The sequence below is a fragment of the Bos indicus genome, chromosome 16 (genome assembly GCF_029378745.1).
Source record: "Bos indicus isolate NIAB-ARS_2022 breed Sahiwal x Tharparkar chromosome 16, NIAB-ARS_B.indTharparkar_mat_pri_1.0, whole genome shotgun sequence".
Taxonomy (NCBI): domain Eukaryota; kingdom Metazoa; phylum Chordata; class Mammalia; order Artiodactyla; family Bovidae; genus Bos; species Bos indicus.
The window spans coordinates 77333862-77359087 of record NC_091775.1 but is presented as its reverse complement, the minus strand read 5'-3'; the positions used below and the strand labels follow the sequence as shown (position 1 = coordinate 77359087).

The 25226-nt window shown below is 43.4% G+C and overlaps 1 protein-coding gene across 13 annotated transcripts in view; it reads left to right on the top strand.

The window, feature by feature from the left end:
• Positions 1-25226, top strand: part of DENND1B (DENN domain containing 1B) — a 280306-nt gene that overhangs the window by 205625 nt on the left and 49455 nt on the right. For 12 of the 13 annotated variants that reach the window (XM_070768714.1, XM_070768713.1, XM_070768716.1 and 9 more), the window contains 2 exons: positions 2103-2204; positions 21825-21915. In XM_070768714.1, coding sequence (XP_070624815.1) covers positions 2103-2204; positions 21825-21915 — 193 coding nt within the window. Of the gene's footprint in view, positions 1-2102; positions 2205-21824; positions 21927-25226 lie in introns of those variants that run through there. The other variant, XM_070768720.1, reaches the window with a different exon arrangement.

The window sequence follows — 25226 nt, the reverse complement described above, 5'->3', positions numbered from 1 at the left end:
AGGTCGAGCTTTGTGCTTGAATTGAAGACTGTACTGCATTGTTAAAACTTTTAGACATTATAGATGGTAATAAAACCTCACATGTTTGAGGGAAAATCCATCAAATAGAAACCAAGGTTATGAATTGTACTGGTTTCTTTGTGATAGCAGTGATATAGTTGGAAATGCCGCTAGAGACAATGGTTTTTGTTTAGTTTTAAAATTTATATTTGCTTTTGCAAAGACAATATGTCATACAAAGCAGGCTTTATCTCACTTGCTATTTCATTTGTTTGCTTATAAAGCATTTATTGGGCCCCAAATAACTAGGTATATTCCTGATAATAGGGATTCGAAAACCACAGATCTTTAACAGGGTTTCTTGTTACTTTTTTTTTCTCATTAGGTTGTAAGTTCTATGATAGTGGCAAGTATAGTTTATTTTTGATGATGCAAAATATATTTATGTAAATTAATCCAATTTAAAAAGTCATTCTATAGTATTTAAGAATGGCAACAATTAATATGAAAATGTATATTGTTAGTGTTACTATGGATCATCAGCTGATGGCTGGGTAGCTGGCACCTATTAATAGATTATTGATTCGTCTTCCCGTGATTCTCAGCTTGAATTTTGTTTTCTTGCCTCTGGAGTGGTGCTGTCCAGGACGACTTCCTGTGATAAAGGAGTGTTCTGTGTCTGTCCTGTCTGTTACAGTAGCCACTGGCCCCTGTGGCCATTGAACATTTCAGAGGCAGCTGGTGTGACGGAGGAACTGACGTCCTGTTTTACTGTTAATAAACTTAAATGTAAATAGCACTGACTGCGACTAACAGGTGCCGTGTGGAGCAGGGCGCGTCCAGAGTGTTATTAACTTCCGTCAGAGTGGTAACAGCTGGATTACACAGATGGCTAGTCACATCATTTTATTTGTGTAAGAAGTGGTTTTCAGAATTTTACTTACAGATACCTCTAATCCAGACATTAGTTCTTCCTTAAAATTAAATGATAATATTTTCTGAAATTCTATAAGAAAGTAGATGGACAAGCTCACTTTTTTCCTTTTTATTGCAGTGTGTTGACTGCTGGAGGACTTACTGTAAGGACCAAATCACGGACCCTAATGTCTGTTTTCACTTTGATCATAAAGTTCAGTCGCTTTTCCTCATCTGTGTGAACGGGCTGTGGAGGGCAGCAGCGAGTGGCAGGGGTCCATCAGTGAGGGGTGCTTTCTGGGCTCACGTGTCAGAGTATGTGGAAGTTGTGTTTGGAATTAAAGTCCTTATGATTTGGAGGAGAGGCGTCTAGTGGAGCCTGAGACTTGTGACTTGCAGAGTTCTGAACACTTAGCAAATGGAGTAAGTTTAGGCAGTTGGACTACCTAGGACTTAATCTAGAAAGTATCCAGTCAGAATTGTGTTTGTAATCACAAAGAGAATGTGATTGATAGACCTTTCAATTAAAAGGAAAATTTTTTCAGGGTTTTCCCTGGTGATTCAGTTGGTAAAGAGTCCGCCTGGACTACAGGAGACCCAGGTTCAGTTCCTGGGAGGGGAAGATCCCCTGCAGAAGGGAATGGCTACCCACTCCAGTGTTCTTGCCTGGAGAATCCCATGGACAGAGGAGCCTGGCAGGCTACAGTCCATGGGGTCGCAAAGAGTCGGGCATGACTTAGCAACTAAACCACCAAAAAGAAATTAATGATCACACCGTAAGCGGCAAAAATCATGCAACAATTTTTATAGTAAGCACGTTTTCTAGTTAGGATGAAATATAATTGTTGGGCTTTTGCAAATAGATGTACTATTTTTAATTTAATTCATAATCAATCTGATATTAAATCTTTGTTTTTAGGGAATTTATTCTTACTTTGAGAGAGTGAAAGTCAGCATTTTTAAGAGCCTAAAGGATTCTTGATTAGGAAGCTACAGCAGAAGTTTATCGGTTGAGGAATATCTCTACCAGCCTCAGCTCTGGCCAGTGTGTGTAAGGACCTGACTCCTCTAACACTTGGAGCTCCTAGAAGTTGAATCTGTGTGTTACACCCCCTTGTGACCTACTGGGTACCTCCTCAGATGGACTGGTTTGCTCTGACATCCACACATTCTTTGCTTCTACCCAGGGTGAGCCCATCACGTTCTGCGAGGAGAGTTTCGTAAAGCACCGTTCAAGTCTCATGAAACAGTTCTTGGAAACCGCAGTCAACCTCCAGCTGTTTAAGCAGGTAAGAGTGCACCTCTGTGTTTTGTTCTGTAACTTGAGTGTATCAGAAACTTGTAACACCTTTTTGTCACTGTAAACTTGTGTCTAAACTTTGCTGTTAGAAACCTCCTCACGGAACACTGCTCAGCTGATGGTCTCAGAGAGCAGGACTGCGCATGCACAGCAGGAAGAGTGGTGACTGGTTACGACTAGACAGGACTAGTGCGTGGCTAGTGTGACTAGGCATCTTCGATGGGCTTATCTTAGTTCTGTTTTACTGATACCACTTGGTGAACAAACCAAGTTTTTTATAGGACCATCCCAATGTAATCTGGTTTATAAAAAATGATTCCTAAATATGTAAGTTTTTAAGCTTTGTAAGGGGCTTCCCAGGAAGGGGTTCAGATGGTAAAAAATCTGCCTGCAATGCAGGAGCCTCGGGTTCAATCTCTGTGTCAGGAAGATCCCCTGGAGAAGGGAGTGGCTACCCACTTCAGTATTCTTGCCTGGAGAATTCCATGGACAGAAGACTTTCCACAATCACAAATTCAAAATTCCGAAAAAAGTTATAGTTCTCCTTGTGTGTCTTGATTTCTGGCCCAGAAAATATAATTGTCGTTGCAAAAAGCAGCATCTTAACATCAGAATTCAGAAACTTTAGATGCAGTGTTTCTTTTATCCTATTGTGTGATCATGCCAGGTCTCTTAATTTAGGCTGGCCTTAGTTTCTGTTTATATTATTTGAATTAAGTTCTTAACACTTAAGTTTCTTATTCCACATGGCAATTTTAAGTGTAAAGTTAGTTATATGAATTCAACATTTAATGAAGTCTTAGAGTGTGTCATCAGCTGTGCACAGGGCCAGAATGAAGACATGAGTAAAAACTAAGTGATGCCCTTGAGAAACTGACAAGCTAGGAGAAATGCTTTTTGCTGTTAAGAGGAAAGAGACCAAGTAACGGAATAAGCATCAAATCAGCATAGTGAAAAATCCAATACTGTTTATCTATATTCTGAAGTAGTTTTAAAAAATGATCTGAGTTAGGAAAATGCTCTGTGGGCCAAACACCTACCTGCCTTCCAAAATGTGAAGAAACGTTAGATTTATCCAGTAGACCTCTTTAAGGAGCAAAGAGAAGCACGTGGGGTGGGTTTCTGGATCAGAGGTGTCTTGTGTGAATGTCCAAGGACGGGGTGGGTTCCCTTTGGCGCTCTGTGTCCCTGGAGGGCTCCTGTGCAGACGGGATTCCTTCCCCGGGTTAGAGCAGGACCGAGGGATGGTGTGTGTGCCCACGTGTACAGCCCAGGGCAGCCCCGGGCTGGTGTCCAGTGCACGCTTGCTCAGTGTCCATCCCTTCCTGGGTTTTCTCAGGAGGAGACAGTTACACCTCCCATTGTCGAATCTGAGTTCTGAGCTCAGGTTACGTGGACGTCAAGGACTGAGTGAATGGGTGGAATAACATTTTGCTTCCCTTTGACTGTGAGATTCTGTAACTAGTCTTATCATTTGATAAAGTTCACACATCATCTTTTTTTTATTTTAACGTAACTACAAAAAGCATATATGTATGTATATACACACACACACACACGTATATATATATACACACACATTTAGAGCCAGATGGAGTTGGGCTCAACCTTGGCTTTGCTGCTCAATAGCTTTTTACTCGTCTGTGTCTTTGACACAGTTTATGTGATTTAACACCTGTGCTCTGCCGGCTCAACTCTGTGAAGCTCACAAATGTTAGTGTTGGCCTCATCCTGAGAGCAGCTACGTTAACAAAACTCACATCTGTGGAGTGTTATATTATGTTGACGTAGAGAATGAACTTGTGGGTGTGAAGAGGGAGCGGGACGAACAGGGAGTGCAGCTTTGACGCACAAACACTGCCGCGTGCGAGGCAGCTGGCTAGTGAGAAGGCGCTGGCGAGCTCAGGAGCCCACCGGGCTCCATGATGACCTCGGGGGTTGTGGGGAGGAGGTCAGAGGGGGGCGGATATATATGTACACGTACAGCTGGTTCACTCCATGTGCAGCAGAAACCAGCACAGCATTGTAAAGCGATTACACTTAACTAAAACAATGAGTTAAAAACTAAAGTATAATTTTATCAAAGAGGCTGAAGGTAAAATACGAAAACAGTCACTTGGAACCAATTACAGAACAGTTAGTAGTTTTACATATGCAAATAGACTGCGTCCTTGAAATGGATGCTGTTTCATTAACTGTAAGAAAGTGATGCTTGAAGGTGCCCCTGAAGGGACCTGTGGCTCTGTTGAGAGCATCACGGAGCCGTACAGGTGAGCGGGCGCAGGCTCGGCAGCACTGAGGGGCGCTGACAGGGCAGGGCGGCACGCCGAGGAGTGTGTCAGAGGAGTGTGTTAGGGGCGTGGGGCTCCTGCTCACGTTCTTACCACAAGCAACCGGGAGCACAGAGGGACACACGGAAAGCTCTTCTACGTGATTGGACATGTTTATACCTGTCTTGTTGTGATGGTAACAGGACTATATATATCTGCCCAAACTCACCGAATTGTCTGCAGGTTTCTGTATACTAATTACAGGTGGCTAAAGGTTGGGGGTGGGGGTGCAAAGGGAAAGCAAAAACAGGAATCAATTGGTTAAAGAAAAAATACTCAACATAGATGAATTCTCAAAGACACGACTGATATTTCTGAACGAATATGAGACTGTTTAGTACAAATGATCCACGTTGCTGACGGTGAGTCTGTGACCCGTTCTGGGTCAGGAACCACCCACGTCCTCTCTTTGTTTGACAAAATTGAGAGAACATGAACACAGGAGAGAAGCATATAATTTGAAGATAAGAGTTAGAGTTGGCTCTTATTCCTGATGACACGGCAGGGAAGGATCGGTGCTTGCTTGCTTCTGTACTTTTTTTGTGTGTGAAGTTGCTCAGTCGTGTCTGACTCTTTACGATCCCATGGATTGTAGCCTACCAGGCTCCTCTGTCCATGGAATTTTCCAGGCAAGAATACTGGAGTGGGTTGCCATTTCCTAATCCAGGGGCATCTTCCTGACCCAGGGATCAAACCCAGATCTCCCACATTGCAGGCAGACACTTTACCGTCTGAGCCACCAGGGTTATGTATTGGAACCACTTAAAACACAGGATTTGCAAAATGCCTTGTGGTGAGCATCACACGAGACAAAGCCCTAGCGCTTGTTCTCCAGGATGAGAAGTGTAATGGGAGATTCAGCCCTTGTAAGTCCGGGAAGACTTGGTATAAAGCTAAACCAGAAATAAAAGTGTGCCTTTCTTCAAGCCACTTCTGGGGCCTTGTGCCCCCAAAGCTCTGGAACCGGGAGGCGAGGAAGGAGCTCTGTGGAGAAGTCCCATGCACCAGCGTGCACAGGAGTCCGAAGCCTGAGTTCGTAATGTCTGGTTTGGGCTGACCAAACTCAAGTGTAAGGTAATCCTAACTGTAGGTGTCCTCAGGCCCCTGGCAGCAGCAAGTACACCCCCTCCTTGAGGAACCACCCCCCTTCGTCTGGGCATTGGATAATTCTCCCAGCTGCAATCCTAAGGAGAAAGTTCACTGTTGACAGTCATCACACATACAGGGAAACAGATCATGAACCAGAAACAGCAGTCAGAAATGGATTTGCAAAGATTTCAAATATTGGAATTGTCAGAAGTACAATATAAAATAGCTGTACTTAAGATGTTCAAATAAGTAGAAGAGGCTTTAAAAATGTTCAGGACAGAAAAACTTTAAAGAATATGAAGACAGTTTTAAGAATATAGCAAATAAACTCTTGGTAAGGAAGCATGTAATTCACATGAAAGGAAATTGATGTGTTTCATAGCCAGTCAGATCTGATGGAAGAGAGATTTGCTGAACTGGAAGGTATATCTGCAAAATTATCCAGATTTTAGTACAGAGCTATAAAGAAACAAAGTGTAAGAGACTCGAAGGGTGGAGTGGATGGGCCTGTAATCCACACGCTCAGTTATAAACGGAGCGGACAGGACGTGGAGGAGAGACCACATTGGAAGGACGGTGCTGGAGCCAGTGACACACATGCTTCGTCTGTTCAGGAAGTCCCTCAGCCCCAGACTGAGGAGACGAGGAGGAATCTATACCTGCATGGCGTATTCAGCTCTAAAATATTCAATGAAGAGGGACTTTTTTTTTAAGTAAAAGAATTAAAAAAAAAAATTCTTTAGAAAGAATACCTAGTCAACTAAAATATCTTTTAATTGTAATAGAGCTGTGAATACATTTCCCTGCAAAAGCGGAGTTTGCACTCTGTGTTGCCTTTAATGGTGTGTCCATGTGGCAAAGCTGTGGCCCCCCTGTTATTTAATCACATAGCATCAACAACTCAATGGACGTGAATTCGAGCAAACTCCCGGAGATAGTGTTGGACGGAGGAGCCTAGTGTGCTGCGGTCCATGGGGTCGCAAAGAGTTAGACAAGACTTAGCGTCTGAACAATAGCAGCAGCAAATCTAAGTGTTGCTGTGAAGATACTTGTTTGTATATAGTTTAAACTTGTAATCATTTGGCTTTAAGTAAGGAAGATTATCCTATGTAAGCTGGGTAGGCCTGTCGGAACTGGGCAGAAGGCTTGTAAAACAGGCCCGAGGTTTGCCTGCAAGAGGGGAGCTCTGTCTGTGGGCAGCCGCTTGGCCCCTGCCTGCAGAGCCACCTGCCGTGTCTGTTCTTCCCAGCTGCCTGTCCTGTGCCACTTACTTAGCCAGCCCTCATAATCATGTCAGCCAGGGTCTTACCATAAATCTCCTATGTGTATGTGTGTGTGTCTGTCTGTCTAATCTCTTACTGGTTCTACTTCTCTAGTTGAACCTTGACTACCACACCAACAGGAGAAAGACATTCTTAAGGAAGAATTTTAAGAAAGTAATTCAGGGAGAAAATTTTCTTAGCTCTAAGATGGAAGGTCTCAGATGCAAGAAGAAAGGAAGAGCAAAATAAATGGTAAATATGCTTCCCCAGTGGCTCAGATAGTAAAGAGTCTGCCTGTAATGTGGGAGACCTGGATTCAATCCCTGGGTCAGGAAGATCTCCTGGAGAAGGAAATGGCAATCCACTCCCATATTCTTGCCTGGAAAATCCCATGGATGTAGGAGCCTGGCAGACTGCAGTCCGTGGGGTCACAAAGTGTCGGACATGACTGAACACACACAGTACCCACACGTAAGAATTAAATTTAACCAGCATTTACTGTATCAGACAGGCAGGTTCTCCCGTACATTCAAGAATCAATTGGTTCCAATTCAGATTCCAAAAAATTGCTGTTTTGATTATGGCAAAAGGGAGACACTTCAGTTTCTTTTGTAAGACTGAGATAATCTTCCACTCTAAAATCTAAGATGACATGAGAAGAAAACATTATAAGCCAGCCCCACTTACGACTACAGATGTAAAATTTAAAATATTTTTAGCCAATTCTAGTATAAGGATTAAAAAGGTTACTGCTTCATGAGCAGATTGCCTTTATTCTGGAAATTAAGTGGTAGTTGGACATTAGGAAATCTATGGATGTAATTCACTACATTAACTGATTCTGGGGTAAAATCATTCAGTTCAGTTGCTCAGTTGTGCCTGACTCTTTGCGACCCCATGGTTTGCTCAGACTCATGTCCACTGAGTCAGTGATGCCATCCAACCACCTCATCCTCTGTCATCCCCTTCTCCTTCTGCCTTCAGTCTTTCCCAGCATCAGGGTCTTTTCCAGTGAGTCAGTTCTTCAAATCAGGTGGCCAAAGTACTGGAGCTTCAGCTTCAGCATCAGTCCTTCCAATGAATATTCAGGACTGGTTTCCTTTAGGATTGACTCCTTTGATCTTGCAGTCCAAGGGACTCTCAGGAGTTCTCCAACACCACAGTTCAAAAGCATCAGTTCTTCAGCACTCAGCTTTCTTTATGATCTAACTCTCATATCTGTACATGACTACTGGAAAAACCGTAGCTTTGACTTGATGGAACTTTGTCAGCAAAGTAACGTCTCTGCTTTTGAATATGCTATCTAGGTTGGTCATAGCTTTTCTTCCAAGGAGCAAGCATCTTTTAATTTCATGGCTGCAATCACCATCTGCAGTGCTTTTGGAGCTCAAAAAAATAAAGTCTTTCACTATTTCCATTGTTTCCCCATCTTATTTGCCATGGACCGGATGCCATGATCTTAGTTTTTTGGATGTTGAGTTTTAAGCCAACTTTTTCACTCTCCTCTTTGACTAAAATCATTAGATCATTAGATCATTAGATCAACAGGTGCAAAAACGTCATAATATTCATGATAAAAGCAAAAATACATGATTAAAGACATTTTCAGTAAACATCATACTTAATATTAAAACATTAATATTTCTCTCTGAGGAAGGTTCTATCTCTTAGCATTGGAATGCCTCACATATGTAATTGAGCCAAAAATATATAAAGATTTAGAAAGTAACACACCAAACTGACTTGACTTTCATTACTTTGAGTATAAAGACAAGTTATATAGGATATAAGAAAATAGCTTAATAAATTTGACTTCACTGAAATTAAGAGCTTTGACCATCAAAAGACTTCATATTTGCAATTCTTTTGAACCACCCAAGAGATTAAAGTCCAGAATATAAAAACCAAACCTGCATGTTCGTTAAAAAAAATAAAAACAATGTCATTGTGCATAAGACATGGATAAGCACATGCACTTGAAAACCCTGAATGGCTGATAAAGACATAGAAGATGCTCAGCCTTGTTTATAATCAGAGAACAGCAAGTAAAAACATAATGGAATATCACCTCACACTCACCATATTGGCCCCGTTTTAAAAACCTGAAAATCTCAAACTTTGGCAAAGACATGGAGCGAGGGACCAAGTTTCACCTGTTGATAGGAGTGAAAGTTTGCACAGCTTGTTTGAGAAAGCACTTTGGCGCTGAAACTTAAACATGCAGATTTCTTTTGACCTAGTGATTTCACTCTAAATTTGGCAGCAAAAGTCATTCACTAAAATTACTTGTAACGCAAAAACGCTGGCGCTGAACTCACATGTTCGTCAGCATTAAGATGACTAAGTGGTTACGTTGCTGCACGGCAGAGAGATGAGCGCACTGCAGTGAGACTGAACGTGAGTGAATTAAGGGAAAGGAGCACATCGCGGAAGAGTTGTTATGATGAGTCCTTTTATGTAATGATGTTCTGTAGTGAGAAGAGCTAAATAATGTATTATTTAGGGAAACATCTTTGTGATAAAGCTGTAAAGAAAGACAAGGGAAGGGTAAGCTGAAAGGATTCTGATCTTTTCTGTAAGGGAGGGCATGTTCTGGTAGTTGGCTTTATCATTATGCATTAAGCTGTTAATTTATAATTTAACTATAAATTATAATCTAAGTGTTGTATAAAAACATACATGAAAGTGAAAGAAAGTGCAAGTGTTCGTGGCTCAGTTGTGTCTGACTTGTTGAGACCCCAAGCACTGTATCCCACCAGGCTCCTCTGTCCATGGAATCCTCCAGGCAAGAATACTGGGGTGGGTAGCCATTCCTTTCTCCAGGGCATTTTTCTGAGCCCAGGGATGTGACCCAGATCTCCCGCACTGAAGGCGGGATTCTTTACTGAGTCACCAGGGAAGCCCCCAAAACATACATACATACATGCAAATATATAATATATGTATACATATATATGTATATATATACACACACACACTCTTTATGGATCCACCAGTAATGGGCCGTGTTTTCACTGACAGCTGACTTCTCATCCTCTTCAGGCCTTAGTTTCTGTGTCTGTAACGTGAGCTAGACTGAAGGGTCACTAGGTCTGAGATACCTTTCGGCCCTAACATTCCACGATACCAGGGAATAAACACGGCTTAGATGGATGAGAGTCGGTTCCATTTGGATAAATTCCTCTTCAGATAATGGATTTGGAAGGAATCCCAGAAACCGCTTCTTAAATCCACAGCCCTGGCAGCACCATCTTTAACTCAAAGCTTTACAGAGATTTGAGCCAGTATTTTTAGGGCTCTTCCTTTTATCTCACATTACACTTAACACAGTAAAGGAAATTATTTTCTTGGATATTGTTTGTTAAGACTCCTGGAACTAAAGTTTCTGCTCATTTTACTATGCACTTTCCATGGAAGAAGAGCCGTGACAAATCTAGACAGCATATTAAAAGGCAGAGACATTACTTTGCTGACAGGTCCATATAGTCAAAGCTCTGGTTATTCCAGTAGCCATGAACGGATGTCAGTTGGACCATAAAGAAGACTGAATGCAAAGGATTGATGCTTTTGAACTGTGGTGTTGGAGAAGACTCTTGAGAGTCCCTTGGACTGCAAGGAGATCCAACCAGTCCATCCTAAAGGAAATCAGTCCTAAATATTCGTTGAAGGACTGAAGCTGAAGCTCCAATACTATGGCCACCTGATACAAAGAGCTGGTTCATTGGTAAAGACCCTGATGCTGGGAAAGACTGAAGGTGGGAGGAGAAGGGGATGACAGAGAACGGATGGCATCACTGACACAATGGACATGAGTTTGAATACGCTCCAGGAGTTGGTGATGGACAGGGAGGCCTGGTGAGCTGCAGTCCATGGGGTTGCAAAGAGTTGGCCACAACTGAACAACAGCAACAACGACGCTCTCGCTTTCCCTCCTGATTCTCTGGGCAGCTGCTCAGGGCCCTTGTTCATTATGCTTTCCTCTGTCTGGTCCCCCAGTGTCTCTGTACTCAGACTCCCACGTCTCTGACTCGTGCCAGCTCCTGGGGATTCCTCACGAGGGACTAACTGCCTTAGTTATCTATGATGAGGGGTCTTGAACACGGCTTTATTCAGATGGTGAAAGTCGCTCAGTTGTGTCCGACTCTTTGTGACTGCAGGTGTGTGTGTGTGTGTGTGTGTATAGTATCTTTGGGTATGTGTGGGCATACACACACACACTCCCACACGCACACATGTGACGCCCTTTCACATAGATGCACCTTCACATACGAGCCATCCTGCACCCCTTCGTTTGTAAGTTAGTTTTACCCTGTTGCCTAAACCAGAAAACTAGGCGCCATCTTTTCTCACGCCATCGTCTCCAGTCTTTCTCACATAGTTGTTTGACTGTGCTCTGTTGATCCTTCTTTCTGAACATCCTTTGGCCTTCCCTCTTTCCCTCTCTCCAGCTCCGGTGTCAGTGACTTGCGCTGGGGGAGTGGTTCGTGTTCTTTCATTTAGCCCCCCTTTCAAGCCTTCCTCCAGCCTGCTTTGAGAGTGTTCTTTCTGAAAAGCAAATCTTCAGTCTTTCTCACTGTGTCTAGGATGCCACTCAGACCCTAGCCTGGCACACAGAAGCCTTCATCTTCTGGGTCTTACGGCTCTGACTTTTCCTCTCCTGCGTCTCCAAAGACCCTTACTGTAGCCATTCTAGGAGTTTGCTCTTAGGTCTCTGAAAATGATTTCTTGTCTTTATGCTTCTCACTTGAGTTGCAGTAGATAATAAATAGTGAGAGACTGAATGATGGTAATTGTGAGTAAATAAAAATAACGTTCATTGAATACTGACTTACGCTGGGTACTGTTTGAAGGCTTTAATCTGGGTTCATCTTTGCAGTGGCCACAGCGTGTCATACTTTATTACTGCCACTTTGCACTTTGTAAACCGTAGTTACGGGGAGGTGAAATAACTTGCTGAGAGTGTCCACAGTAGCATGTGGTAAAGTTAGGACTTGGATGTGCTCAGTCGTGTCTGACTCTTTGTGACCCCACGGACTCTAGCCCACCAGGCTCCTCTGTCTATGGCATTTCCCAGGCAAGAAAACTGGAGTGGGTATCCATTTCCTTCTCCAGGGGATCCCCCAACCCAGGGATTGAGCCTATGTCTCCTGTGTTGGCAGGCGGGTCCTTTACTCCTGAGCCACCAGGGAAGCCTGGGACTTAGAGCAGCTAAGTCCCCCCGTCTGCCCAGGGGTAAATGAGGAACACAGTGACGTGTGCTGGCCGCCTCCCTGTCTCCTCTGCCCGCACCGTCTGTCTCCATTTCACGTTACTCAATGCAGGCATTCTAGTGTATAGCAGACACTTAGTTTTGTTAAATAAAGAAACCAAATAAAAACCCCTATTCTTATTGTAAGGAATAGGCAGCAGAATGTCTTTATGATTTTGGTAGATGAAAAACTTGAAAAATTGAATATAATGGAGCTCATTTGTGAAAATCCTTAAATTGTAGGAATCAGGTGTTTCTGTGTTTTTCATTGAGTGGTGTCTATAATTCCCAACCTAGAGCCGCTTGATGCTACAGTATGTGAAAGTGGACATTCTCTGAGACCCTCAGTGCTCTGTATTTTGTGCCATGACCCAGTTTCTCTGACTTAATAAGGTATTGGACAAAAGCAGTCAAAAGTAACATATTTTGCTTTATGTTAGTTGGAGACTTTAGAAAGCTTTTAACATAAATAATACATTCTTATACATCTCTCCATTTTCCTGTTAATCTTTTTTGAAAGAAGCATGATAGTTTGTTATTTATGGGATGTCATCTTTAGCTCAGATCAGCACATGCATCACTAGTGCTGAAGAGTCAAGCGTTCTGGAGTATTAGGAAATAGTTGACATATGAGCGGACGGGAGATAGTAACTGTATCAAGCACATATTTTATAACGTGGAAAAGTAACATTTGCCCTAGAGAAAATGCAGACACTTATTGGTAGAGAGGAGGAGTGTGTCAGGAGGGAACTTATTAGGACTAGGAATGCATTTTTCGGCATCCTTTGCTGATGAGTTTCGAGTAGCATCCTAAAGGTTGTTTCTCTAAGTGTGTTCCCAGACCTCCTGCAGCAGATTTAGCGGGAAAGTCTATTAAAGATGCATGTCCTTGACACTCACCTTCAAATTTGTGGTTTAGGGGCACTGGACTAAAACCCAGAAATTTACATTATTAATGAAATACCATAAAAATGGGGCTTACCGATTGGCGCAGTGGTAAAAGAATCTGCCTGCCAGTGCAGGAGACGTGGTTTCAATCCCTGGGTCAGGAAGATCCCCTGGAGGAGGAAGTGGCAACCCACTCTAGTACTTTCGTCTGGGAAAGCCCATAGACAGAGGAGCCTGGTGTCGCATGGGAACGCATGGAGTCCATGGGGTCGCAAAAGAGTCGGTGGGACATGACTGAGCCACTAAGCATGCACACACCGTAAAGATACCCACACTATGTTTTAGAAAAAGAGTCGGTCGGACATGACTGAGCCACTAAGCATGCACACACCGTAAAGATACCCACACTATGTTTTAGAAGCACTCGTCTAAGTGTTCTTTATTCCTCTTCTCATTCAACAGTGTATGAGTGTCTGCTCTCCTAGGAAGTGTTCTGGGTGCTGGGTTGCATTAGAGAACAAGACAGAAAAGAATTTCTGATGTTGTGAATTCTGTGTTTCTGTATGAGGGGGACTGAAAATAAGTTAACTAAATTATGTAGCATATTTAGAGATGATGAGTACTGTGGAAAAGAAAATGAAACAGGAAAGGAGGATCACCAGGGGTCAGGGTGGGATTGCAGCTTAAAGTAGCTTGCAGTGAAGTGAAAATTGCTCAGTCGTGTCTGACTCTTTGCAACCCCATGGACTGTATAATCCATGGAATTCTCCAGGCCAGAATAGTGGAGTGGGTAGCCTTTCCCTTCTCCAGGGGATCTTCCCAACCCAGGGATCAAACCCAGGTCTCCCACATTGCAGGCAGATTCTTTACTAGCTGAGCCACGAGGGAAGCCCAACTAAAGTAGCTCATTAGCTGGGTAGATTTCAGGGAGAATGTGGCATTTGAGCAGTGTCCTGTAGGGTGGTCAGACGAGGAAGCAGAAGAACGGTATCCAAGGCTGTGCTGTAATTTGGGTGAGCAGAGATGGCAGTTTGCATCTGGTCCATGGAAGATGTGAGGTCAGATGTGGATCTGTTCTGAAGATAAAGTCAGTGGGTGCGCTGAAAGATTTAGTGTGAAGTGTGAGAGAAAGAGGAGTGAAGAATCCATGGATCCATGATTTCTCAACCAAGAAACTGGCAGGATGTATGTTAATTTTTCTGAAATGGGGAAGACTGCGGAGAGGATAAATTTGGGGGGAAGAATAAGCATTCAGTTTTGGACATGATGAGTCTGAAATGTCTGTTAGACATCCAAACAAGACATTGATCCGGGGCTTCCTTGGTGGCTCAGACAGTAACGATTCTGCAGTACAGGAGACCTGAGTTTGATCCCTGGGTCGGGAAGATCCCCTGGAGAAGGGAATGGCAGTCCACTCCATCATTCTTTCCTGGAGAATTCTGTGGACAGAGGAGCCTGGCAGGCTATAGTTCATGGGGTTGCAAAGAGTCAGATAACGACTGGATGACTAACACTTTCTTTCGCTTTAGGCAGATGGATAAAGAGGCAGAAGCCAAAATTAGACCTAAGATATGCGTGTGGGTGTCATCAGCGTGTAGATAGATGGTAGTGTCTAGAGTCATTGGACTGGAGACCAAGTGAGATGGCCAGGGGAAGTGTATAAATGGAAACGACAGGTGGCCCAGGGGCCGGGGAGGAGCAGAGGGCAGCCACCAAGGAGGAGGCCTGAGTGAGCGACCCCGGACACGGGAGAGGGTTCAGTTACCTCTGGGGCCAAGGAGAGAAGGAGGGCCCGGCTCTGTCAGATGCTGGTGATGGGCTGAATCAGGGGAGAACGTGGACCTGATCTCTGGGCTTGGTCACGTGGAGATGGGACGCCCCAGCGGGCACAGCGCTGCTGGGGAGGTGAGGGAGCCCTTGTGACTACGGGGCAGGCGAGGAGGGTGTGGGGACAGCAGTGCCGTCAGCTGGTCTGAGTTGTCCCCTAAGGAGGAGCATCGACAGGGACAGAGCGGGAGAAGACGTGGGGTCAGGAGGAGCACCCGAGTCTGTGGGCCGGGCGAGGAGCTGGCCTCCGCGGAGCCGACACGGCGTGCGGCTGGAGGAGAGCTGGTGCCTGGGGCGGGCAGAACGCCTCCTTCAGTTGCTTTAGGTTCTTTTTCTAAATCAGTGGGATTCGGCAGCAGGGTCATCAGCTGAAGAGAGGGGGAGGCAGTTGGACCTTTAAGGGGAGCAGAGATGCAGAGTAGATGGAGAGCGAGTGGGCTGGAGAGGAAAGGGGTTGCCCAGAGTGCTGTTGATATGTTAGGTTGTGAATTCAGGAGAGCACCGGCCTCACACCGGCTCAGTTCCTCCCTGGATCCCTGGGCCTCCGTGCGGGACTCCCGGGTGCTCGCTCCCCGCCAGCCTGCTCTGCCCTGTGTCGATGCCGGGAGCCCCGTTTCCTGGGTCCGCTTCCCTGCTTGACCCCAGGCCTGCTGCCTTCCTGCCTTCTAGCCTCGGCTCAGGTGTTGTCTTCATCGTGACGTCTGCCCTGGACCTCACTGTCCACACCTGAAAGCTCCTTGCCCCCAGCCCCGAGCTCCCCTGGCAGTTCTGTTCTATTTCCCACACTCATCCCCTTCTGACGTATTACGTCACTTATTGCGTTTATTATTTCATGCATTCTGCTCTGCGCCCTGCCATGCCATCCCCCAACACTAGATACTTAAATCTTATGAAGGCTTGAATCTTTGTCTGTTTCACTCATTTCTGGTCTTCACACGTCTAAAAGAGAACCCAACATATGGTAAATACTCAATTAAAAGTTTATTGAATGAATGAATGAGTTCATGGTCTGGTGGTCAAGAAGTTCAAAGGACTTAATCCTGTTGCAAATTATTTCATGTCTGTTGATGTATTTTAGAAGGACTGTTGTTCCATTGAGTTACTGGTTCTAATGATAAATTGCACTGAGTGGTAAATTTTATACCCTTCAGAGTGTTTTTCTATTCCTTGTACCATGGTGGTCTAATTTAATACACTTCAGTCATGTGATTACCCAGTCCTTGAAATGGAATAAAAATAATAGTTTATTTCTGTCCCTTTACATACTTCATTCTCTTGGTTTAGCTTTAAGCTGACCTGCCTTATTCCTACTTATTGCAGTCTGTGTTTATATATAGCTGCGAACTGAAGGCCTGGCATTTAGCACATGGCTGTAAGTATCTGATGATTTAATTTATTGTAGTACTTCAGTGTGGTTCTCACTAACCCGTCAAGGTTTACTGAGCCTGTGTAAGAAGAAATATTTAAATTAGACAACTTATTTTTTTTAACCCCAAAGTATTATATAGAAAGGAAATGTTAAAGATCCATAAGAAATTAATATGTTTTAAAAGTAAATTTTTTTACTGTATTTAAATTTTTACTTAAATTTCTAAAGATTTCTGATTTATTAAAAATTATTTTTCTCTAGCTCTCAAGACTTTATTCGTTATCTTTGTGCTCAAAAAGGGTTTCTAATAAGTAAATTTTTGAGACATAGTCATTAAGGGGATGGCAGAGGATGAGATGGTTAGATGGCATCACCGACTCAGTGGACATGAATTTAAGCAAACTCTGGGAGCCAGTGGAGGACAGAGGAGGCTGGTGCACTGCAGTCCATGGGGTCATAATGAGTTGGACTTAGCAACTGAACAACATTTTTCTTCAGGCGAAGGAGTGTCAGTCAGTTCAGCCGCTCAGTCATGTCTGACTCTTTGCGATCCCATGGACTTCAGCACGCCAGGCTTCCCTGTCCACCACCAACTCCTGGAGCTTGCTCAAACTCATGTCCATAGAGTCAGTGATGCCATCCAACCATCTCATCCTCTGTCGTCCCCTTCTCCTCCCCCTTCAATTTTTCCCAGCATCAGGGTCTTTTCAAATGAGTCAGTTCTTTGCATCAGATGGCCAAAGTATTGGAGCTTCAACTTCAGCATCAGTCCTTCCAATGAATATTCAGGACTGATTTCCTTTAGGACAGACTGGTTGGATCTCCTTGCAGTCTAAGGGTCTCCAAGAGTCTCCAACACCACAGTTCAAAAGCATCAGTTCTTCAGCACTCAGCTTTCTTCACAGTCCAACTCTAACATCCATACATGACTACTGGAAAAACCATAGCTTTGACTAGATGGACCTTTGTTGGCAAAGTAATGGTCTCTGCCTTTTAATATGCTGTCTAGGTTGGCCATAGCTTTTCTTCCAAGGACCAAGTATCTTTTAATTTCATGGCTGCAGTCACCATCTGCAGTGATTTTGGAGCCCCCCCGAAAATAAAGTCTCTCACTGTTTCCATTGTTTGCCCATCTATTTGCCATGAAGTGATGGGGCCAGATGCCATGATCTCAGTTTTCTGAATGTTGAGTTTTAAGCCCACCTTTTCGCTGCCCTCTTTCACTTTCATCAGGAGCTCTTGCGGGTGTGCACATCTGTGTGCTGGGTTGCACGTGTGCCCCTGCTGCTTTGCTTCAGGGACCAGACTGCCACTTGGGCACTGAAGTCAGTGCTCCCCACCCCTCGTTTGGCCTCCTCTCCTCAGGACAACCTTCTTACGAGCTTTTAACTGAAAAATCACATACTTCTCTTAAAATGATAGAAGAATCTTGAAATTTAATCACTGTCATCCTCAGAGATTTGATGGATTGATTGCAATTAAATATTTATGGGACATATGTCTGAAGCACTGCAGTCATTAGAACACAGATTAGTAGCGCAGCTTGTTTTGGATTTGGGGACTAAATGCCAGAAATGGGCTGAGTAGTGAAGTTATCAAAGTATTAAGAGAAACACATACTTTGTCTCTCAGAGGAAAGATACATTCCCGGTGGTCCACTGGCCTACCATTAAAGTTTAACCTGTGAATCTGATCAGAACATATTTTTTATGTTTTTTGTGAAGAAGCTTGCCATCCAAGTGTGTCCTTCATGTTTTATTGTACTCTTACAGCGTTCATCTTGATTGTGTTTCAGAAGTTGGATGGTGCAAGTTCATTTCCCTTAGACAATCGTGCAAACTGAAGTGCATTTACAGCAACGCGTAGTTTCTTTGGATTCACTCGATCTCCTATTCAGATAGTTACTTGAAGATAAAGACACTTCAGAAAACCTTAGTGATGTCAGTATCAAAAAGAGGCAGCAGGAAGCAGTTTTGCTGCCTAATTACACTTATCTTGTAACCTGTTACACCCTCTCAAGATCACATCCTAAGGATTAACCAGATCCACTTCTGGTAATTGTTGATGACTTAGAGGGGATGATGTTATTGATTTTAAGGAATGCATTTATTCTTATTAAATACATCTCATCTGTTTTTCATAATTAAATTCTGGAATCAGTTCTGTGGATCAGGCCTGTGAACTTTTCTGAGATTTCCGGCTACGGTTTTTAAGTTTTGGGAGGTGGTTGCGCATGTTTAGTTCCAGTTTTAATTTTTCCTTTTGGAGTAAAAAGCGAAATATTAAGATTTACGTAAAAAGCCTCATCTTAAAGCATACTCATGCACTCTTTTAAAAACCTCCTTGCAACCTAATTTTATCTTATATCTGAAGTACCTCCATTGTTATTTACAGTTTTACTTGTTATTACTTGCCATTCTTAGCTAATTCTTCCAAAATGTATGTCTTGAATACATTTGCTAAGCGATATGTGTTGTGTAGCCTCTGCTTTTCCTGCAAGTAATGCTGTTTAGTTCAGAATTACCTCTCTGTCTACAGCAGTAGCTACTGTTTTCACCTACTATGAACCGCTCCAGTTATAAGAGTGGTGTGACCATGAACCAACCCCACTTGGGAAAATAAAAAAAAGCTGTTATTGAATCAAAAATATAAAAAGGAGTTTAGAGAACTGTTAGGTTCAGCATTCCTCTCCCTTAATATCTCTTCTCAGTTATTCCTGGGGGTCTGCGTTGGTGTATGTGTGTGTGTGTGTAATGTGTATGTGTGTGTGTGCACACAATCAACCTTTTAAGAACATTTTCGTTAAGTGTGTATGTTGATAAGTGTCAGTCACTGAGATGATTGTTTGCAAAGTCAGTGATAACATGGGGCGTTTTACCAAGTGGTGCATTTCTATTAGCTCAAATCACTAGTTTAGTAACACAAAGTAATTAGTCATGCTCAAAAATGCATCATCAGTAAATAGTTTTGAGATTTATCTCTTTCTAGACTTGAACTGTTCCACTCAAACTAAAATGAATGGATTATTTCCAGTAAACACAAAAATGAAAACCTTTTAAACAGTCTTGTAGTCTTAATCTTTTAAGGCAAATTAAGTCCTTTAAAAGGATGTCTTAGTTTGTTCCACTTGTCAGTAATGTATTACTTTAAATTTATCATTGTGCTTCACCTTATTTTTTCAAAATCCGTCACATTAGATCACTTTAGTTTGATTTATCATACTGTGTTGAAAATGTGCGTAAGTCAAATTCTGCAGGCGTTTTAAACTACATTAGTTTCAAATTAACTGTTTATTGTAGGTAGTAGCAAAGACACCCAGGATTGTAAGTTAACTGCCTTTTAGCACAAGATGAAATGAGTAATTCCACACATTATAGCTATTTAACTCTTAAACCACGTGAAGCGTGTGCCCTTTAGGATCATTTCTGTGTGTTCCGTCCCTCGGTAAGCATCTATTTCCACTTACGTGTTGGGCGTTAAAGCTGCCTCTACCAAGGGGCTGTGGTCCCTTCTCAGGAAGTGCAGGAGTTTGCGACAGGAAGGGTGGAGGTGGTGGGGAAAGTGGACTTGAGTATTGAACGTTCACTCTTTGCCTGCACCACGGGCACTAAATGTGATCGTTTAAATTTTTAAGAGAATAGTTGATACACAGCGTTGTTAGTTTCTGGTGTACAGCACAGCAGTTCAGTCATGTATCTACTCTTTTTCAGATTCTTTTTCCTCATAGGTTATTACACAATGTTGAGTAGAGTTCCCCGTGCTATACAGTAGGTCCTTGTTTATTTATGTCATGTATAATAGTGTGTATCTGTTAATCCCAAATTCCTGATTTATCCCTCACCTTTCCCCTTTGGTAACTAACTCTCACAAAACCCCATCAGATGTTTCTGTGTTGTTACTCCCATTTTACAGAAGGGGAGACGGTCTCAGAGACGGCAGGCTACCCGAGATCATAAAGCTAACGATGGCAGTGAGAGGCAACCTCTCAAATGCCAGACTCCACGTTCACATTTGTTTGTAGTCTCGGTACCTCCTCCGCGCCAAGCATAATGCGGGTGTTAAAATGGGCCATCTACAGGCCCTGCTCTCAGTTCTCATTTTTATGAGAGCAGCTCATACTCTTGGCAAAAATGCCATGGCCGTGTCTTTTTAGGTTATGTCCCTTTAAACTCATTTTACCACGTTTTTGGCCAAAACCATTCTACGGTAAAAAGGCAGTTAAACGTCATTTTGCACAGGAACCTTTTGGTTCATTGGCCATTCTTTCCTAATTTGGGTCTGTAAGAGATTTCTGTCTCAGCATCTTAACTGCCAACACGTGGTTAGTGGCTTCCAGTTTCTGCCGGGGAATGACACCGACCTCACCCCTCCTCTCGGTTAGTTTTGTCCTTTAACCATTTAACCAGAAAACCAGGGCAGACCATGAGAAGGTTTTAGAAGTCAAGGTCTCTTATTTATCTAAACTTTAAATTTATAGGGTGAAAAAATCATGGCCAGGATTAATTAATTCTCTTAAGATGAAGAGGAACCTCTTACGTTAATCCTCAGTCTCAAGTCTGTTCTTCAGACATCACTGAAGACTTCCTTATGTCAGCCTTTGGCTCTCATGCAACGGAGCCTTAAGGACAATTCACCATCATCATGAGTGGGGAAACCACAAAACATTTATAAGATTTTTCATAATCTAAGAAACACACATGTCTGGTGCCACAGACCAACAATATAAAACTAACCAAGTGCCAGTGATACACGCGTGTGTAAAACGTGTCACTGGTTTATGCCTGGAGCCGGTCAACAAGACGATCCCTTAAGGATATTTTCCGAAACCCCGGGATTCTGCTTTGCTGTGTGTGTAGGAGCAGGGTGGAAACGGGGCAGAGCAGATGGTGGGCTGTGTTTTGAAGAGGATCTCTGGGTACTTTTGGTAGCTTCGAGTTCCCACCCCCATCTCTCCTTTCAGAATGCCGAAAAATATTGTTTAAGGTAACCTCCTGTAAGTCAACAGGAATTTACTTTGAATTTTATTCATATTTGTAACCACAGTTTTGATCATTTGGTCAACACATTTGCTGGGAATTGTGAAGGTATATTTGTTGTATTATTAGGTGGTTAGACCTATCTGGTGCTCTTACCCTTTAGGACTAGTAGTTCAGATCTGGAGTGTTTTATTTTACTGGATAAAGTTAATATCAACTTCAAAATAGTAACATCTAACATTTCTTGGATGCTTACGTAACCATAATAAACCTGTGTTAATTTAATGTGCGCAGCCGTGTCCTGAAGCAAATACTGAGAACACTGAGGCCTGGGGGTGGATTCAGCTCCCCCAGGCCAAGGTTGGGCTGGCAGCAAGCCTTGTGCAGACCCTCCCAGGGGCTGTGGTCTTTGTGTCCACACTGTTTTATTTACTGATGGGGTCTGTCTAACCAGCTTCTGTTCATGGTCCACCTGCTGTCTCAGTGGTCTGCGTTTTCTTGTTGTATATCTGTGTTTATACACATGTAACGTGAGTGTCTGCTAGTACTTTTGGTGTAAGTAAAAGTCTAATCTTATGAAGTAAATGACAGTTAACATATTTGACATGTTTTAATTTCAGTTTATCGATGGTCGACTGGCAAAACTAAATGCAGGAAAGGGTTTCTCTGATGCATTTGAAGAAGAGATCACTTCCGGTGGCTTTTGTGGAGGTAAAGACTAGCTCCAGTGTGGCTGTCCATTTTCTGAATAACAATTATCTATGGTTTTTGCACCTATGGCACATATGTCTACTATGTAAACTACCATTTTCTCGTAAATACCTGATGCCTTCAGTACATTAGTTTATCATATAAAGAACTCTAGTGTTGACTTACTTTGCCTGATATGTTATGCTCGGCATTCAGATGGTCTCATGAGCTGGCAGTGGTTTGCTTGGATAGTCTCTTAATATGACTGGAAAAAAATGTCACAGAAATGCAGTTAGTTTGTTCCTCCTGACTAATTTTCTCTGCTAGAGAAATACTACTGATATCTATCAATACTACTTGAGTAAGAATTAGGGAATTGAGATTGTGGTGCACGTAGTAGCTTTTAACATAATCCAGAAAGACAGGTCTGAACATGACAACTGCTGCTGCATTTTTAAGTAAGAGTGTCTTTATAGAAGTCTACCTTTTTTCTTTTTTTTGCTTTGCAGGCCCCTGCAGCATTTAGGAACAGACTTTTTAGTTTACTGTCCCACGTTCTTACCCTTGTCTGGGCGATAAGTGCTCACTTAAAGATGTGGGAGGAGGCATCTCATTTTGCATGTGTGACACACATTAGTGACATCCCACTTTTATTTAATATAATTAACTGTAATATAATTTAGCAGTTACATTGTTTGAAATGTCAGTAATTGAAACTGTGTTGTAGTATCTAGGAAATGAATGACTTAGGAACGGGTACTCAGTCCGTGGCACCTAGTCCTCACTCTAGACTTGATGATCCAGCACCTAGCCCTGACTCTGCACTTGATCTGGCACTTAGTCCTGACTCTGCACTTGATGATCTGGCACCTAGTCCTGACTCTGCACTTGATCTGGCACCTAGCCCTGACTCTGCACGTGATGATCCCGTACTTAGTCCTCACTCTATACTTGATGATCCGGCACCTAGCCCTGACTCTGCACTTGATGATCCGGTACCTAGTCCTGACTCTGTACTTGATGATCCGGCACCTTGTCTTGACTCTATACTTGATGATCCGGTACCTAGTCCTGACTCTATACTTGATGATCTGGCACCTAGTCCTGACTCTGCACTTAATCTGGTACCTAGTCCTGACTCTGCACTTGATGATCTGGCACCTAGTCCTGACTCTATACTTGATGATCCAGTACCTAGTCCTGACTCTATACTTGATGATCCGGCACCTAGTCCTGACTCTGCATTTGATGATCCGGCACCTAGTCCTGACTCTGTACTTGATGATCTGGCACTTAGTCCTGACTCTGCACTTGATGATATGGCACTTAGTCCTGACTCTGTACTTGATGATCTGGCACCTAGTCCTGACTCTGCACTTGATGATCTGGCATCTAGTCCTGACTCTGTACTTGATCCGGTACCTAGTCCTGACTCTATACTTGATGATCTGGCACTTAGTCCTGACTCTATACTTGATGATCTGGCACCTAGTCCTGACTCTGCACTTGATGATCCAGCACCTAGTCCTGACTCTGTACTTGATGATCCGGCACCTTGTCTTGACTCTATACTTGATGATCCGGTACCTAGTCCTGACTCTATACTTGATGATCTGGCACCTAGTCCTGATTCTGCACTTGATGATCTGGCATCTAGTCCTGACTCTGTACTTGATCCGGTACCTAGTCCTGACTCTGTACTTGATGATCTGGCACTTAGTCCTGACTCTATACTTGATGATCTGGCACCTAGTCCTGACTCTGCACTTGATGATCCAGCACCTAGTCCTGACTCTGTACTTGATGATCCGGCACCTTGTCTTGACTCTATACTTGATGATCCGGTACCTAGTCCTGACTCTATACTTGATGATCTGGCACCTAGTCCTGACTCTGCACTTGATGATCTGGCATCTAGTCCTGACTCTGTACTTGATCCGGTACCTAGTCCTGACTCTGTACTTGATGATCTGGCACTTAGTCCTGACTCTATACTTGATGATCTGGCACCTAGTCCTGACTCTGCACTTGATGATCCAGCACCTAGTCCTGACTCTGTACTTGATGATCCGGCACCTAGTCCTGACTCTGTACTTGATGATCCGGCACCTAGTCCTGACTCTGTACTTGATGATCTGGCACCTAGTCCTGACTCTGCACTGGATCTGGTACCTAGTCCTGACTCTGTACTTGATGATCTGGCACCTAGTCCTGACTCTGCACTTGATCCGGTACCTAATCCTGACTCTGTACTTGATGATCTGGCACCTAGTCCTGACTCTGCACTTGATCCGGTACCTAGTCCTGACTCTGTACTTGATGATCTGGCACTTAGTCCTGACTCTATACTTGATGATCTGGCACCTAGTCCTGACTCTATACTTGATGATCTGGCACCTAGTTCTGACTCTGCATTTGATGATCTGGCACCTAGTCCTGACTCTGTACTTGATCTGGTACCTAGTCCTGACTCTGTACTTGATGATCTGGCACTTAGTCCTGACTCTATACTTGATGATCTGGCACCTAGTCCTGACTCTGTACTTGATCCAGTACCTAGTCCTGACTCTGTACTTGATGATCTGGCACTTAGTCCTGACTCTATACTTGATGATATGGCACTTAGTCCTGACTCTGTACTTGATGATCTGGCACCTAGTCCTGACTCTGCACTTGATGATCTGGCATCTAGTCCTGACTCTGTACTTGATCCGGTACCTAGTCCTGACTCTGTACTTGATGATCTGGCACTTAGTCCTGACTCTATACTTGATGATCTGGCACCTAGTCCTGACTCTGCACTTGATGATCCAGCACCTAGTCCTGACTCTGTACTTGATCCAGCACCTAGTCCTGACTCTGTACTTGATCCGGTACCTAGTCCTGACTCTGTACTTGATGATCTGGCACCTAGTCCTGACTCTGTACTTGATGATCCGGCACCTAGTCCTGACTCTATACTTGATGATCCAGTACCTAGTCCTGACTCTGTACTTGATGATCTGGCACCTAGTCCTGACTCTGCACTTGATGATCTGGCATCTAGTCCTGACTCTGTACTTGATCCAGCACCTAGTCCTGACTCTGTACTTGATCCGGTACCTAGTCCTGACTCTGTACTTGATGATCTGGCACCTAGTCCTGACTCTGCACTTGATCCAGTACCTAATCCTGACTCTGTACTTGATGATCTGGCACCTAGTCCTGACTCTGCACTTGATCCGGTACCTAGTCCTGACTCTGTACTTGATGATCTGGCACGTAGTCCTGACTCTGCACTTGGTGATCTAGTACTTAGTCCTGACTCTGGCAGACAGTTTTGCTTGAAACCT